General features: G+C 35.2%; 1 protein-coding gene across 1 annotated transcript in view; it reads left to right on the forward strand.

Moving 5' to 3' along the window:
• pgm5 (phosphoglucomutase 5) overlaps positions 1-18,143 on the forward strand; it is a 38,610-nt gene that overhangs the window by 17,184 nt on the left and 3,283 nt on the right. The window contains exons 7-9 of the mRNA NM_001126396.1: positions 5,404-5,519; positions 12,250-12,385; positions 12,776-12,959. Coding sequence (NP_001119868.1) covers positions 5,404-5,519; positions 12,250-12,385; positions 12,776-12,959 — 436 coding nt within the window. The remainder of the gene's footprint in view (positions 1-5,403; positions 5,520-12,249; positions 12,386-12,775; positions 12,960-18,143) is intronic.

The following is an 18,143-nucleotide window of genomic DNA, read 5'->3' on the forward strand; positions in this document are numbered from 1 at the left end:
TGCAAGATGGATCGGCGACAGGGACTTTCACATTGCATGACTTTACAATAGAAAGAATCGCCGACAACTTCGTCCAAACTACGTCTCACAGCCAAAAACACATAGTATATCCTTTGTTATTAACTACATAATGAGAAAGAAGCCTTTAATGAGGTAAAAAAAAAATTCATATTTGGTCACCTGGGTTTAAAGGGAATTAGCCATTTCTCCTCAACTTAAATTGATTATAAACTAATTTCTTTATGTATGAAACGTCAAACAGACACGGGTGCTCCTGAGTCCTGTCAAACCTCCACTTGTTTTTCCTCCATTTCGTGGGTCCAAATAAACCGGCATTCAGGCATTTGTCGGCGATTTCTCAAAACCTGTTGGCGAGCCAAAATCGGGGCTAAAATCACGCATTCTGAACTAAGCATAAGCCTTTACCGCACGCATTATGATAAATCTATTTAAAAAAAATATTTGACTGTTTTTCTTAAACTTTTCTTAAAATGGCTTAACTTGAAGTGTTGTAAAAACAAATTGGAAAAAAATATTTTTTAAGGTACTTTATGAAATGTTGCCATATGGCAACAATGTCCAACAGTGGATCTAACTTAAAACTTTCACATTTAAAACTTTCCTTATAATTAATAACTTGTTGTTTAAAATGATTTAATTGGTGTTGAGGTATTATAAGCTGTAACACAGAACCCATAAATGACACCTTATACATGCATTCCAACAACTGATATTGCAACAGCTTTCATTTATTCCAATTTTTATTTTTTGCTGAATATTATTAAAAACAAACCTAATATTGTATTATCATGTATAAAACATACAGTAATTATAAATATTTTCTCCAGTAAATATTATAATAAATAACAAGTCTAGTATATCTAGATGCTTCAGAATAATGTAGCTACTAGCTAACAGTGTTTCTATATTATACTATACTACGCCTTTCTTATCTGCCTCTGAGCTAACTCACCTGAACTGTCTCGATCAAATGTCCAGTCTGCATCCTTCTGGTCACTAAAACCCATCTCCCCCTCACTTTCATCCGCAGGAAAAGCCGGTTCTGTCCTTTTCTTTTTTCACTTACCATGAACATGGTTGTGCTCGCTAATACTCTGTTTCCTGTATTCATATCTATTCAAAAGTAGAAAAACTAGATTTTATCCATAATGCAAATGCCATTAACACAGGCCCACCCGGGATCTGTGCGTGCAGAATTACGCAGATTTTTAGCCCATCATTAATTCTGTTTATTTATTGAGTAAATGTGTGTAAATCTATATTTATTCATTTTTTTTAATTAATTTCAGTAATATTATTGACTAATGTGAAAATGTTCATCTGATTTATGTACAATGCAGTTTGTATAATAATATTTTATGTCTTTTACTAGATATAGCTATTATATGACAAACTTCCTTTTTTACCAAATAAAGTGAATCTAATTGGATTTAAATTTTAAACATTAAATAAGAGTTAAAATGATATGCTTTTTTATTTATATGTTAAGTTTTTTTTTAGTTATGATACTCCCAAAATAATTCCGCAGAAATCTGCAGACTTTTACCAAAATTCTCTGCAGAAATAACAAAAAAACGTCTACAGATTCCGTCTGGCCCTATACATAACTAATCAACATTTTATTACTAGCATTCATGTTGTTATTGTTACAACTTCACAGCTGACCTTGCTAGCTAGCTAACCCATTGCAGTATTGCATGTTCCACTTGGACAGTGTAACACATACATTTAATCGATTTACAAAAAATTAATTTGATTTTTTTTTTAAATGTTATGAATATGTCATCATACCTAACTGGAGGTAATGTTTCAGATTTTTTTGTCGATCTGAGATAATTTGACCCTTTGTTTTTTATTAATGTTTACATTTGCATTTAGCAACTAATCACAATCAACGCCAGGCTGTCAGAAATCATGCCACAGAAAAGCACAGCATGTCATGTGACTTAACCAAAGCACATCATTAGCTACAATAAGGTCCTCTCTTTCCAACAACAAAAAAATTAATGTTGGTCTTTAAGTAACAGTGGCAGGGAAATGAACAAAAGTATCATGTTGCCATATGGAGACACCGTGCAGCAGTTCTATGCAGCCAGTTGCTTTAAAAATGTAAGTCAACTCAACTTTTTATTCTTTACAGTGGTAAACGCGTGAAGAAAGGGAAGAAATCAAAATTCAAAGTCTCCTCAGCTGAATTTTTTACTTCCATTGAACAAACTATTCCAAACATGCAGTTAAATCATTTTCATGAGTTAATTCCAGTCTGAGCTCAAAAATGTGTCCACCTAACTTAAAGGTACCACACCTGTGACAGATTTTGTACCTTTTAGTGTGTATGAATATTTATTTTTTTAACTGAAAAATGCATAAACAGTTGGTACTTTATTTCTTTCTTAAAGCTGGATGCCAAGCTGTGTTTTGAACTCTATGCAACTTTATTAAAGCCATCATTATCTATGTGTCAAGTTTCTCACTAAATTAGTCTTTATAAGGCAGTCAGATCCTGAAACTATTTGTTTATAATGTAATTAAGCAATTTCAAGCACCACTGGCATTCAAAGTCTCACTTTCAGAAATCTTTTAATATACCTCTCAGCGAGGAATGTAAATGAAAATCATTTTAGTATGTCTACTCGTGCTAACATTCTGCCAGTTGATAATTGGCTTTTATTGCCAGATTGAGGTTATAGGAACAGCTGCCGACTTTAAAACCCAGCTGAGCACATTAGTTTCCAAATTCCTCTAATTCTTTTAAAGACAGAATTGTTCATTAAAATCCAGTCACGCCCTCAACAGCGCAAACACATGTATATACATGTCAAATATTTCCAATGCTGGGTTAGAGATAGCGCTGCTTGTGTTGGCCACAAACATGAGAATAAATCATCGAAAACAAGTCAAGGGGTCAAAGACTCTGGTTTTTCTGTCTGCGTGCCAGGCTTTCCATCCTACTCCGCTTTCCCTTGAGTCAATAACACTTGTTTTCCCATATTTAGTAATTCCACCCAAGAGTAAACAGCTGCATCCTAACTCTTCTCATTTACATCGGCTCCCTGTCATCTGTCCCTTCATCCGATGGGATCTCAGCAACTCATTACCCATAATGCTAGATTGCAGCGTCTGAAAATAGTTATGAATCTTGCCAACTCTCCAAGATCAACAAACAAAGGAGGAGACTTGTAATTGCGTTCCTTCTCATGTTTTTGTCGAACTCCTTCATTTTAACACCAAATGTCTTTTATTTTAGTAGCCATGAATGATTGCAATTCCCAAATATAAAATAATAATGCCGTATGACAATATTTGTTGAGGAGAAGGCTTATATTTTCCACTTCTGTGACAGTTTAAGGAAGTTAAACAGGTGTGGAGGACACACACCGATGATTAAAGTGCTGTTTGCTCGTCCAGGCTCATGGCTGAATCTCAAAATAAATGTCAGCCAAAATGTCAGCATGGTTTGTTTCGGCTTTTTGCCTTATAAAGACACAGGATTGAGAAGACTAAAAGTGCGGGTTGATTAATGAATCAGTGCGGAGGACAGATACCTAATGTACTACCAAAATACTAAACGATCATTACCTTGACGTCCGTCTTTTTTCACAGTTTTGTCATTTGTTTAGCATTTAGTCTAGTAGTCAGATATAAACATGGGTTAGCCATTTATAGTCTGCTTTTTAGTTCGTCTAATTTCTCATTTTCCCCTCAATACTTTACTGGCGTTCAAATGGAAGATAAAAAGAGGGCTGAATGTGTAGTATTTGTGTTCAGACAGCATACGTCTTCGTCTTATTGTAGTGCAAAGACATTCCCTGGGCGTCTGGAGCTGAGATTATCCAGAACTCAAGTCCTGCTAACACTTATAAACACACGTTAAACATTTGGCAGAATGGCCTAGAGCTAAAAGAAGAAAAATATGTTTTTTTTTTAATTTAATATGTATTTGTTTGTTTGTTTGTTTGTTTGTTTGTTTGTTTGCTTGTTTGCTTGTTTGTTTTATTTTATTTTATTTAGTTTTTTTTTTTGTTTTGTTTTGTTTTGTTTTTTATTTTATTTTATTTTATTTTATTTTATTTTATTTTATTTTATTTTATTTTATTTTATTTTATTTTATTTTATTTTATTTTATTTTATTTTATTTTACGGTGGCCGAGAGAGGTCAAATGTGCTGCAAGTTAAAGTTGCATTTTTGACTCTTCTAAAGCATAAAAAGACCACAATATATTTGCATATGTTTAAGAAACATGCCAAGTAAACATTCTTGTTTATCTAAAAAACAATGCTGAAGACAGATATTCTACTTTGAAAATGTATGTTATGTGCGTGTTTTAGTTTCTGTTTCCCACTGCCAGTTTAGCCTATTATATTTCAGCACCCCGGGCTGCTCTGGTGGGATTTATTCAGCCAGGAAGGCTCTTAAAGTATGCGTCCAAGACTGAAATGCGACCACCGGTGGACAGTAACAGCCTCCAAAATGAGATGCAGATTCAGAGTTCCTCCTGAGGTTATAAATTAGCAAATAATATAAATATTATGAGCGTAAACATTAGGTGAGCAGGTTACATTTTCCGTGTCCTAACCACACGCTACGCGATGAGATTTGCAGTGATAAGCAATCTGGCTGTTTGCACCAGACCCAACACGACTTTAAATACAGCCATTCAGAAGCACAAAATAGTGCACTCACTGCACTCCAACAAAATGATAAGGTTTATAATCTATTAATACATATTGAACCTCTTCAACATTATTAAATGCACATGCTGAATCACTGATATGTGTTGGTTTGCACCGAGTCTCAGTTCTGAAGATCAATTTCAAACGGTTTATTTTATTTTCAAGATCTGAGGTGAACTATCTGCTGCTGCTTTCAGTAGTATGACAATAAATGTTTAGTAAAATGGCTTTCAAATACCCATTATTAGCATTTAACACTGAATAATGTACATGAGGTGTACCTGAGGTGATCATTGTCAGTTTATCCTGTTGTTCACCTGCAAGAAATAGAAGCTGTTTCTAATATATCAATTTCAAGTGTTCGTTAGGACAAAAACTCCATTTAACATGGAAAATATTCCTTTTAGTGTGGGCTGTTGATTTTATTCAAAACACGACTAAATCAGCCTTAAATCAGCCTTTACTCTTGACAGTTAGTCACACTTCTATTGATGGCGAAAATAGACACAATAAACCTAAGCGATGACAAATTTAAACATTTATAGTGTACCACTTCAGTGTCATATAGCTAATTACACAGTGTTAAAGACACTTTGATAACATTTTGATGCTTTTTCCCAGTGAGAGACCATTTTTGTTTGAGATTTGATCTTGTCCAAATAAACTAGGATTGCACTGGAGTTCTCAGTCTTCCTGTTTGTTTTGTAGGGTTGCTAAGGCTATGAAAGTGGCACTTTATGAAACGCCCACAGGCTGGAGATTTTTTGGCAACCTGCTGGATTCGGGGAGGTGTTCGTTCTGTGGAGAGGAGAGCTTCGGAACAGGTGGGTGTCATGAAGTCCTTTGCGCTTCATATAAAAACACTTTTAGAGCTAAAGAGTCATCGTCAATGTTTTGTTTTAGTTTCTCCATCTCATTATGTTTCAAAACCATTTGATGTTTTTTTTTTCAGTCGAAAAAAAAAAAGAAAGCAGGATTATAACGTTTTATGCTCTTGTTTAATTTCGCATAGAAACATGTTTTAAATAACTGTGTGTAGATTTAGTTTTTAGAACTATGCATTGGCTTTTACATATGACAGTTTGGCATGACCAATTAAAAAAGAGGCGACACGGTGGCTTAGTGGTTAGCACTGTCACCTCAAAGCAAGAAGGTCACCGGTTCGAGTCCCGACTGGGTCTCTGTAAGCCTTTTCTGTGTGGAGTTTGCATGGTGTCCTCGTGTTTGCGTGGGTTTTCTGTCAGTACTCTAATTTCCCCCACAGTCCAAAGACATGTGCTATACAAAGTGAATTGAATAAACTTAATTCTCTGTAGTGTATGTGTGTGAATGAGTGTGTATGGATGTTTCCCAGTACTGGGTTGCTGCTGGAAGGGCATCCGCTGTGTGAAGCATTTGCTGGATAAGATGGTAGTTAATTCCGCTGTGCCGACCCCTGATGAGTATAGGGACTAAGGAAAATGAATGAATGAATGAAATTAATCAAGACATGTTTTCTTCTTTTCAAACTATTCTTAATCTATATTCTTAAAGTATAAAAATCTGACAAGAATTTTATTACTAATGTTATTTTACAAATAATAAAGACATCTTTTGAAAAATGTGTTTCTATGTTGTATATTTTACTTTCATCTCAGAACCGTATATTTAGACTTAGAAAATGGATACATGTTATACAAAAATATTATTAGTCAAATTGGCCTTATTTCAAATTATTTTATTGTGTTGAGTTTTTTACTCTTCTCTCAGGACCATACATTGTCTTAAAATATAAAAATATGTCATAATAATAATATTTTTAAAAATGGTGTAAATATCCACTTATAGAGAACCATATAATCAGTCTTAAAAACAATATTAAAATTTTATTTTAAAACTATAATAATTCAGGCATATTTCCTTCTTTTTTTAACTTTTATTTATAAAATATGAATATATGTCATAAAATTTTTATAAGTGATGTCAAGGAAAAATGAGTTTATATATAGAGAGTAATGTTTTCTGTATATTTTAATGTCATCTCAAAAAAGGCCTAAATGTAGTCAAATGAGGCATAAATATTGTAATGTGAAGTGAGACAACGAAAAAGGAAGTGCGGATCCAAACATAGGTTTATTAAACAGAGATGATCAGGCAAGCAACAGTCAACACAGGGGCAAACAGATGCATACAGGAAATCCAGAGTCGTAGTCAAAGCAGGCGAATGGTCAGTACAGGCAGCAGACAACGTAAAACATACAAAACAAAGCAAGATTCAATCATGGAAGGCAAGGCAAGAAAAACGTGTTGTAATGTTCACAAACAGTATAACAGGACTCAGCAAAGAGCAGTGTGTGTGTGCTCTGCATTTAAAGTCCATCTAATCAGTCTTTAAACAGATCCCAGCTGTGTGAGTGTAATCAGTTATGATCTGGAACAGGAGTGCATGTTGTGGTGCATGACTGGAACGTGTAGTCCATATACCAGCAAATTTGTAGTTCTTTAGCGATCTGCCAGAATTAGTTCACTGGTAAATGTGATAAATATATTATTTAGTTATTTTATGCATTGACACAAAACTTGTTATAAAAAAAATAGTATATAGTGAAACGAAGAAGTTGTCAATTTATAAATTTTTCTAAGTGTTTTCAAAATAAATTCAGTGATGTAAATCAAATTTGATTGTATAACAAAACATATCAGAAAGAAATCCCTTTTATGTATGTAATGTATTTGCAAACCTAAATCAAACTATTGAGTTAATGCATGTTCTTATAGAAATATTTCACCCAAAAATGCTAAATATTCTGTCATTTACTTGTTCTCATATCAGTCCAAATTCCTTGTTTTGTGTACCAACATAGGTGTAAGTTATGACAGAATTGTCCTATTTAATTTTAATTTTTATTTACATTTAAATTTCATTTGCCCTGCTTACATTCATTTAAATTAATTACATTTTATATATTTAATATTTATTTAAAATAAGAATTGTCATATATAGTCATTTTATTTTATTTATTTAACCTTTTTTTTTTTTTTTTTTTTACTGGAAATGACAAATTTACTCTTAAAAGATAATAAGACGACATAGAGGCATCATTGTGGGGAAAAAAAAATTATTTACGTAACTTCAGAATTTGAAAGGGGTATGAATATATTTGGGCTGTATATATTTATTCAAAGTTTCCCTTTATTTAAAATCCACAAAGGCAAAAATACCAACAGTCGTAGAAACTTCCAAGTGAAGGTAAGCCCCTGTCTGCCACTGAATGCTAGTGTTTTGGTCGACAGCTGATTGTGGAATCAGCAACTGGTGCTGAATGATGTTGCCGGGCAGAAAGACGCTTGGCTCAGCAGGCAACAGGCTCCATCTGTAAAGCCTCCGGGGTTTTACACCGTCACAGAGACCTTGAGTGAGACACCAGGCTTTGTCTGTAGGTGTCATAAGAGCAAACCCGCTTATAATACATCGTGATCCGACTTCACTTCAGGATTACAGTCCTGTCATGAGCTACTCGTCTGGAGCATCTTTTTTTTCTCCATTCCTGTCTGTAAAATTCTGACAAACTACTTTTCTAACTTTTTCTTGGCCACAATATGCTTTGTTTGAGTTATGGAAGTAACTTCTGTTAAATGTAAATAAGGGAAGAATTTCTTTAAAAAAAAAAACTGGGTGCATTTTTCCATATAGTGTAGTATATCTATCCAATGTTAAAATGCAGAAAAAAAATTAAGATAAGCCTTTCTGCAGCAATATTTTGAATGTCTTGAATAGTACTGTACTGTATGGTACTGCAAAAAAACAAACAAAAAAACGGATCAAAACACAATGAACTCAAAATAGCCACAGATATACGTGTGAAGTGTAACACTATTTTTTATTATCATTATTATTATTATACTATTACTATTATTATTATTATTATTTACATACTGACATAAAACAAAATAAATCTTATTTCACCTATATGGATTATTCGTTGTGCATCATCATTATGAATTACTATATGTGACCCTGAACCACAAAACTTCTTAATACATTGTATGATTCAAATGTATTAATGTTTCCTTTATGCTAAAACATTATCAGAATATTAAGTAAATATCATGTTCCATGAAGACATTTAGCAAATTTTCCACTGTAAATATATTAAAACATAATTTACTTTTCTTTTTTTTTTTGAATCATAAAATTTTCATTTCAGCCAAACATTGTCCTTTCCTAACAGAATGTACTTTAATGGAAAGCTTAATTAGTCATATACATCTTTGTATAAATCTCAGTTTTATAAAAGCGACCTTATGCCTGGTTTGTGGTACTGGGTCAACTATTAAAATAGTATACAAAAATTTTATTTTGTTTTACACTTGTGTTAACCCCCCGCCTTTACTAAACATCTAAAACAATGCATCTAAATTGAATTTCAATCCTCAAAAATCTATTTTGCATGAAGAAACAACCTCATCTTTATTGCAAATTCTGGAAGTTTAGGTTTTCTCCTATCAGTGTGGTGATTTTCAACAATGTTTCATCAGTTCGTCGGATTCATTCCGCTGTGGCGGCCCCTGTCATATGCTGCATTCTATTCACATACTTAAACTACGCCCTAAAAGTATGTACTTTTTTGTGAAGGAAAAGAATATACTTTTGAGTGTGTAACAGAAGAGTATCCATGCTTTGGGACATACTGCTTCCTCGTTAACAGATCACTAAGTTTCTTAGTTAATAAGTTCTGTCAATCATCCACACATCATCCACATTTCTGTCATATTTCATTTCCTACATTATTGGAGAATCAGCAGCAGCAGCAGCAGGTTAATCTGCCATTCACAAGTCTTTCATGCAGAGAAATCTCCTCGGGTCTTTGGATAATTCTGCATTCAAATGTCCAAACACGTCTTTATATATGTTCAGTGTTGTTGTTGCAGATAAAATATAACACAGAAAACACGATTTAAATATGTTCCAGTTGGTTAGATATTAATTAACAGACATACAAACATCTTTACCAAAGCCTCTCTACTTGACTGTTGGTCTCGCGCGTCCATCATGTTTGGAGTTTATTTACACTTTTCACCCGCATTTGTAGTTCTAATGGAATTCACGTCCAACATACAATGTGGGCAATATCAGCGATATGAGTATGGATGGTTCCACACCTAAAATGCTTACCTTTGATATACAACATACTATGGTTTGGAACATACTAATTCTTTTTTCAAATACTATTTAGGATGGATAGTATGCGAATTGGGATGCAGCAATAGACTAAGCCAGGGATGTCAAACTCAATTCCTGGAGGGCCGCAGCCCTACACAGTTTAGTTCCAACCCTGCTCCAGCACACTTACCTGTAGGCTTAAAACAAGACTGAAGGACTCCATTAGTTTGATCAGGTGTGTTTAATTAGGGTTGGAACTAAACTGTGCTGGGCTGCGGCCCTACGGGAATTGAGTTTGACATCGCTGGACTAAGCTGAAGGAAAATTAATGAAAATGGTTCCATTGCTGGCGGGTCAAAATTGACCCATAGGACCAACGTAGTACCCTAATCTTTACAACGTTCATAAAAAAATGAAAGTGATTGGCTGCGTCCGAAACCGCCTACTACTCAGTAAGTACTCCATTTGAATTTAAACGTACTACTCGGCCGTTAGAAAAGTACATTCTATACAGTATGAATGTGAAAAGTATGAATGGAATTCAGATGTTCTACATTCACCATTTTGTTATGGTCACGTGTCCTACCTGCGTCAGTTGCATTGCTTTACTTCCGTTCATGAATTCTCTCGAGGGGCATCGTGGGATAGCGCAGCGTGCATGGGTTGCGCACGTCAGAGTCTCGCCAGAAGTAGTAGGTCATCTGAGTGCTTCTCGCATACTGATTTTCAAGTTTTATGCTCGCATACTGATTTTAGGGTACTATATAGTATGGAAGTATGCTGTTTGCTAATGCTGGTGACATTTTTGCAAAAGTCACCACACTACAAGATAAAAGAACATTGTTTTTTCTCCTGTAAAATTGTGTCATTTTTGACATGCTAGTCACTGGGAGGGTTAAGTGGAAGTTCCCCACACTGAAATTGCGAGTAATTTGCATTGCAAAATGAAAAATGCAAGATGCATACAAAAAATGTTTTGCAGGCGTTGGAAGTCTTGTGCAAATGAGTGTGTTTATGGAATACTGGAACGTTAAGAAAGTTTCCGTTTTGGTTGTAAACCTGATCCCTTCTGTGTCACGTTTATTGTTTTGTAAGCTAAGGGATTGTTAACAGATGATAGTCTGACTTGCTGATAGATGTACAAATCTGCTGTTTGAAGTAAACTTGATTTGAGGGGTCAAAACGAAATATGCAGCAGCTTCTAGTGTGATACAGTATGCGGTAGACATTTCTCAGCACTCCAGCAGCTTCTTCTGACATGTGATTACAGGAAACAAACCAGATCAAAAGCAGAGAGTCATAGAGAGGATGCCAAACATAAATCTAGCAGAACAAGGGAGTGAGGGCTTTTATTTTGTCATTATCAGGTCATGATTTAGATGCATTTCAGCTTGAAATATGAGTCATCTCATCAATTACATCAATTACAACTTGGCATTTCAGAGTCATCTTGTCTTCAAAGCATCTTCAATGTTTGTTTTTATGTAGACATGCATTTGCCTCTCTCGTTATTTACAGTAGCTATATTACAATGCGAATCAATGGATGGAGCTAAACAGCAGTAGATTTTCTTCTTGTTTTGGAAGATTGGCCTTAATGCGTCTGTTTCAGTTACTTCCATATTGGCTTCCCGAGCGAGAGCAGGAGGTTGCCGCTTGGTTAAAATATAACAAAAATGTGTCAATAAAAAATGCTAATTAACTTAATAATAACTGATTAGTGAATGCTTGAATAAAATGAGTGTCACAATTACAACCATGCTCATATTCAGAAACAACAGGGTAAATCATACAATCTGCTTCCCATTTCATGTCATGCCATTTTGGTCTTAAAACAACTTGAAAGTTGTAAGCACTAAAAATGTTTTGATTTTCCATTTTTCCAAAGCAGCTAAAAATGATGTGTAAAGCTCGCCTGTGACATCACAGAAATATATTATATTTCAAAATATTTTAATATTACTGTGTTTATTTATTCATTCATTTTCTTTTTGGCTTAGTCCCTTTATTAACCAGGGAATGAACCGCCAACCTATCCAGCATATGTTTTATGCAGCGGATGCCCTTCTAGCTACAATCCATCACTGGGAAACATCCATGCACACCCATTCACACACATACACTACAGACATTTTTAACTTACCCAATTCACCTATACCGCATGTCTTTGGACTTGTGGAGGAAACCGGAGCTCCCAGAAAAAACCCACACAAACATGAGGAGAACATGCAAACTCCACACAGAAATGCCAACCGACCCAGCCAAGGCTCAAACCAGTGACCTTCTTGCTGTGAGGCGATTGTGCTACCCACCGTGCCACCGTGACATCCATTACTGTGTTTATTGTATGTTAAATCCAATACAACGCAGCTTTCCAAACCATCAAAACACGACTGTCTATTTTTCTTTCAGGTTCAGACCATATTCGAGATAAAGATGGTCTGTGGTCAGTTCTGGTTTGGTTGTCCATCATGGCAGTGCGTAAGCAGGGAGTGGAAGAAATTGTGAGAGATCACTGGGCCAAATTGGGACGCAATTACTTCTGCAGGTGAGTTGAGCCCAAAATATTCCCAAGCAAAAATTCTCCAAAAACAACATCAGCATGAAATTTTTCCGGGATATTTCAGGATATTTTGTGTGTGTGTGTGTGTGTGTGTGTGTGTGTGTGTCTGTCTGTGTGTCTGTGTGTGTGTGTGTGTGTGTGTGTGTATACAGCAGAAACCCTCTTTTCCTTTGAGACGAAGTAGACAGCATCTCTTTATCTCCTGGATTGCTTTGCCCTTTCCCATACATGTTTCCCACAATCCCCATATATAACTCTCTTCATAGACATCATGAGAGAATGCTGAGAGCTCGTCTAATAGTAAAGAAGTAGTTATTTATTGCTGTTGGTTACATTTGTTACACTTGGTTACACTTTTTTTTTTCTCTGTGACAGGTTTGATTATGAAGGAGTGGACGGCAAGGCAGCGTTTTACCTCATGAGAGATTTGGAGGCCGTTATCACTGATAAAGCTTTCACCACTCAGAAGTTTTCAGTGGGCAATACTGTCTACAGTGTGGAGAAGGCCGATAATTTTGAGTACATAGACCCAGTGGACGGCAGTGTGTCACGGAAACAGGTCAGTTCATGTCAAGTTACAGTCTTTGTGTTTTCCATTTTCACTTCAAAAAGGAAACACATATTTTTTTCTATTGTTGTTGGTTTAGAGCAGCATACAGTATTTGGCTGAATGTTTCGTAGGGCTGGTTTTATGTTCAAGTGGCATGATAAAGAAATTGGAAGCAATCAGAGTATGATGATTGAAAGTGCCATCTGTTGGGAAAAGTTCAGAATTAATAATAAAAAAAAATCACAGTGTAATCTGAAAATCAGTGTAGAATAATTTATTGGTTCTGTCGTGGCATCTTACACCTTACACCTTGCCCTTGTGCAAACTCCCTTGTCATGTAAGCAGACACTCAACGTCTGCTTCGTGACCCCGTTAACACTGCAAAGTCCTAATCACCCCAATTTACCAAATCAAAAACTAAAAACCTATCTCTACCCAGATAGCTAGCCAATGATTCCAGTCTATCTTGTGTCTAGCTGTGGACAAGCGTGACCCCCTGGCCTCCCGTGTTTCCTTATAGGAAATTGTGCCTACAACAAATATCCCACCTAGATCTATAATCAGTGCTATCCCATAAATACAGATCTGCCAATATGGTTTCACCTCAAATTGAAGATTTAATCTCAAAATTAGAAGTTTAAAAGTTAAACTCTTTTCTCTCTTAAAAACGAATTTACAATGAATTAAGTTTTCATCTCTTACAATGGATTCCTGCTGCCACTTTAGTTCATTTTTTGTAGATGCCAGTGGTGTTCCTCTCTAGACCCGACGGTCAGTCTCTTGTCCCTCAATCTTGTTGGAGTAGGGTTATGACTGCTAAGTCCAAGATGTACACACGCTATCACAGTTACAATCGCAGTGGGTAGCACGGTCACCTCACAGCAAGAAGGTTGCTGATCCGAACCTCAGCTGGGTCAGTTGGCATTTCTGTGTGAAGTTTGCATGTTCTCTCCGTGTTCACGTGTGTCAGATTAAAGACATGCGCTATAGGTACATTTTTTAAGCTAAATTGGTCGTAGTGTATGTGTGTGATTGAGAGTGAATGGGTGTTTCCCAGTGACAGGTTGCAGCTGGAAGTGCATCCACCATGTAAAACATGTGCTGGATACGTTGGCAATTCATTCCACTGTGGCGACTCCACATTAATAAAGGGACTGAGCCGAAAAGAAAATGAATGAATGATCTGTTTAAAGAACAGATCTGTCAAGCACACCAGCTCTTCATAATGATGTTACCCATTACAGTTGTCTGAAACATTTGTGTGTGTGACAGGAATTTCTGACACTGTTTTGACTTTTTTTTAACACAATTTAAGCTCTCGTGGCTTCCAACTGATAAAACAAGACATATATATCATTAGATTTGATCTTATAAATGTATACTTACTGTAAACTTAAAAGAAAACATCATTTTCTTTTCTTTTTCTTAAAAGAAAACTAATATTTTCTTTTGCTGGTCCGGCCCATTCAAATCAAGAGTGCGGTACTACAAGTTTGAACACACCCTAAATGATTAATGTCTTACAACAAAATAAACTCAAAGTGAGTATTTAGTGAGTGCAAAGGTCATCTAAATGAAAAATGATGGAAAATAAATTACAGCGATGAGATCCAAACTGACCAAACAAAAGAAAATGAATGTCGGCCGCAAAAGCGTTTAATTAATTCCAACCAAACCATTATAAACACTTGGTGATTTGGAGATGAAAACAAATGCGTGCGTTGGTCCCGCAGTGCATCTTATTCATCTGAGATAATGGGGAAATGTCAGCGATTTTGCAGCTTAGTCGCTCGTATAAAGAGCTGCCAGGGGTTTGTTAAGCATTAAGGTTTTATGTTCAGCAATTATACGCTATTTAGTGTGGCACGCGCCCTGTTGCGCACTCGGACCACCCAATGAATGCAGACCCTGACTGGCATTCCTTGTTTGGGCATCTACAATCACACTTATGCGTGTTTGGTATACACGGCATTTGCGAAATGAACAATAAACACGTGCCGAGAATCTGTTACAATTTTCATTCAGCCTCTCTCTCACTCCTTTTTTGGAGGATGTGCTGCAGCAGACGGAGACACACATGTGCTTGATAGTAACGGGAGAAGGATGTTTCAGGAGATGCTTTATCTTTATCTGGCCTGGATTTGCTGTACCAAGATTCAGAGCCCGTCAGTGGTCTCTGTGACACACATATAAACACTTGCGTAGCCTTGTGTTTGAAGCTTGCCCAGCTGACTCACAGAGTTCTCAACAGGAATGTGTGGAAACCATCCTCTGCTCTTTCTCGAATAATCTCTCCATGCACTTAAAAGTATGTTCACAGTAAAAAATACTGGTTTGCAGACAACTGATTTATGTTAAGACAACCTGAAGAAAGTTAACTTCTTGATTTTTACAAATTTAAGTGGATTGAACATCAAACAATTAAGTTGTCCCAAAGAAAAAACTTAGGAATTGTGTTGTTTTAGTTTATTGTAAATAAGTAGCTTGAACAAACAACAGGCATTTCTGAGTGTAGTTATAGTATCCACCGGTAGGGGCTAACTGGAGGCTAACCAGCTAAACCTTGACCTCTTGACGCTCATGACAGCTTACCCTTTGCGTTTCGACACCTCGTCTACTTTTCATCTCATTTATGTCTCAGAATCTGTCTGCCGGGACTCGAACCAGCGACTTTTTTGCTATGAGGCAACAGTGCTACCCACTGCATCACCATGTCGCCTCTAAAATGTGACAATATATCTCATCATTACCAGTTATTTAGCCTACCTTTATCTTGAAAACTCTGAGCTATACTGTTAAACATGTTTACTGTATATCTTGTAATAATTTTTTTCCTGCTAAATCAAAAAAACCTCATCATTTATTTTTTCATCATTATTGTTTTATAATTTAATTATTATATGTATTATATAATTATTATATTACTAATTTCATAAGATTTTTTTTTTCCTCTCTGAGGTGGGTTAATAACTCAAAAATGCAAGAAAAAGTCTGAATTGTGAAATAAAAATTTACAATAATCTTTCTGAACTGAAAAAAAGCTTCCATATAAAATTGATAGAAAGCAATGGTAAAGACACTTTACAAAATATAGTTTAAACTGTCATGTTAGAAAAAAATGTATTATTATTATTATTATTATTATTATTATTATTGTACCGTTAATTCTACCAGAAAAGACACATTAAGATTAAAAATCTCTTTTACAAAAGTGTCCTGGCCAAGATTAGGCAGTATACATGTCACATGGGTCTAACAAACAATAAACAAACAACAACTGATAGTTAACATGTTGACAAACAAACTTTTCAAAACATCTACAAGCCTGTGTTTCAATTTCTAAATCATTTACTCTTTTTAAAAACATTTAGTAAAATCAATTCTATAAACTGCAACTTTGTTTGTAGATTATTCCATGCAACAGGTGCTGCATATTTAAAAGCCTTTTTTTCCTATCTCAGTCTGCACTTTAGGAACAGACGGTAAATAAACATTCTGTGACCGAAGGGCATATAGCGAAGGACAGGTTTTTTTTTACAAATCCACCAAGTTATATTAATTAACAACATGTACTGTACTGTTACTACTAGGATAAGGGCTACAGTTGGGGTTTGATGTGGATAATTATGCTTAATTTACTGGAAAAAAAAAAGTGTCTCCAAAAACGTTTTGTCAAATAAATCTTTCACATTTATTTACTTTAAAGAATGCTAAAAAAACTATTACTGTTAAAAAAAATGAATTTCAACATTTATAATAGCCTGAATTGTTTCTCAATTTATCAAATCAACTTGTTAGAATGATATCTAAAAGATTATAAGACGCTGACGACTGGAGTAATGATGCTAAAAATATTGTAATTTTTAAATAATTTACAGTTTTAATTTTTACTTTTTTTTCTAATAAATGCAGCCTTGGTGAGCATACAAGGCAGTAACAGCTCTGATCTCTCTGCTGATCTGGAGTGATTTGACACACACGGGTGCTGTGGGTCAGGGCCTGACGTTCAGTCAGTGTCTCTTCAGTCATCCGGCCGGCGTCTCCACAGCTGACTGTGTATTATTACAACAGACATTCCTGCCATTGCAGGATTGTGTCAGCTGTCCTGCTTTCCTCTCTGCATGTCTGTGGGCCCACTGAAGATAGAGAGAGAGAGAGAGACACTCTCACACACATATTTGTTTTGGTGGTTTATGAGGACAGTGCATTTTATACTCTAAAAATCACTTATTATATTGCGTTACCCTAAACCCAACCCTCACAGGAGCCCTGTGGCAAATTTTAATTGTGAAAAGACCATTAATAACAGTGCTTCTGCCTTTCACTTCAGACTAAGGATTTTAAACTAGATGCATGCCTGTCTGTCTGCAGTGAAGATCAAAATTAAAGAACAATGAATTATTTTAATGAGTTACACACAGTTTAAATTTATTATTACACCAAGTCAAAACTATTACCCCTCCTTTAAAATTTTAATTATTTTTAAACTGTTGTTTAACAGAGAGACGATTTTTTTCTACACATTTTTAATAAAATAGTTTTACTAAACAATAGTAATATTAATATTAGTAATATTAGACAATAGTTTTACTATTTTTTAATAACTAACTTCTTTTGTATTAGCCACAGTGACAGTACATAATATTTGTATACTTCTTTTGTATTCAGCTTAAAGTGCAATTTAAAGGCTTAATGTTATTATGTTAACTTGACAAGTTAGGGTAATTGAGCAATTCATCGGACAACATTGGTTTTTATAATGATATTGACCTTAAACAGATATGACTTAAACAAACAAACAAAAAAGAAATAAGACTTTCCCTAGAAGAAAAAAATATATTTTAGGAAATACTTTAAAAAAAAATCTCAGTCTGTTAAACATCGCTTGAAAAAATATTTGAAAAAGAATGCAAATTTCACAGAGGCAAAGGCTTTCACAGGGCTACTAAACTGTCTGTCTGTCTGTCTGTCTGCCGGGACCAGGAATTGAACCTGCAACCTTTCAATTTCGAAGGTCAACTTAATAACCATTAGGCCACAACTATTCCTAACTCAAAAACGACAAAAAGTGGCATGATTATTACTTTTTAAACTAATGAGAAGAAATCTTATAAGAGTTTTTAATCACTCTTCAACTTACTGTCTCAATGTAGTAGTTATTCACATCATGTCACTCTTTGACTGCTAAAAGAA

Source organism: Danio rerio, chromosome 8 (genome assembly GCF_049306965.1).
Source record: "Danio rerio strain Tuebingen ecotype United States chromosome 8, GRCz12tu, whole genome shotgun sequence".
Classification (NCBI taxonomy): Eukaryota; Metazoa; Chordata; class Actinopteri; order Cypriniformes; family Danionidae; genus Danio; species Danio rerio.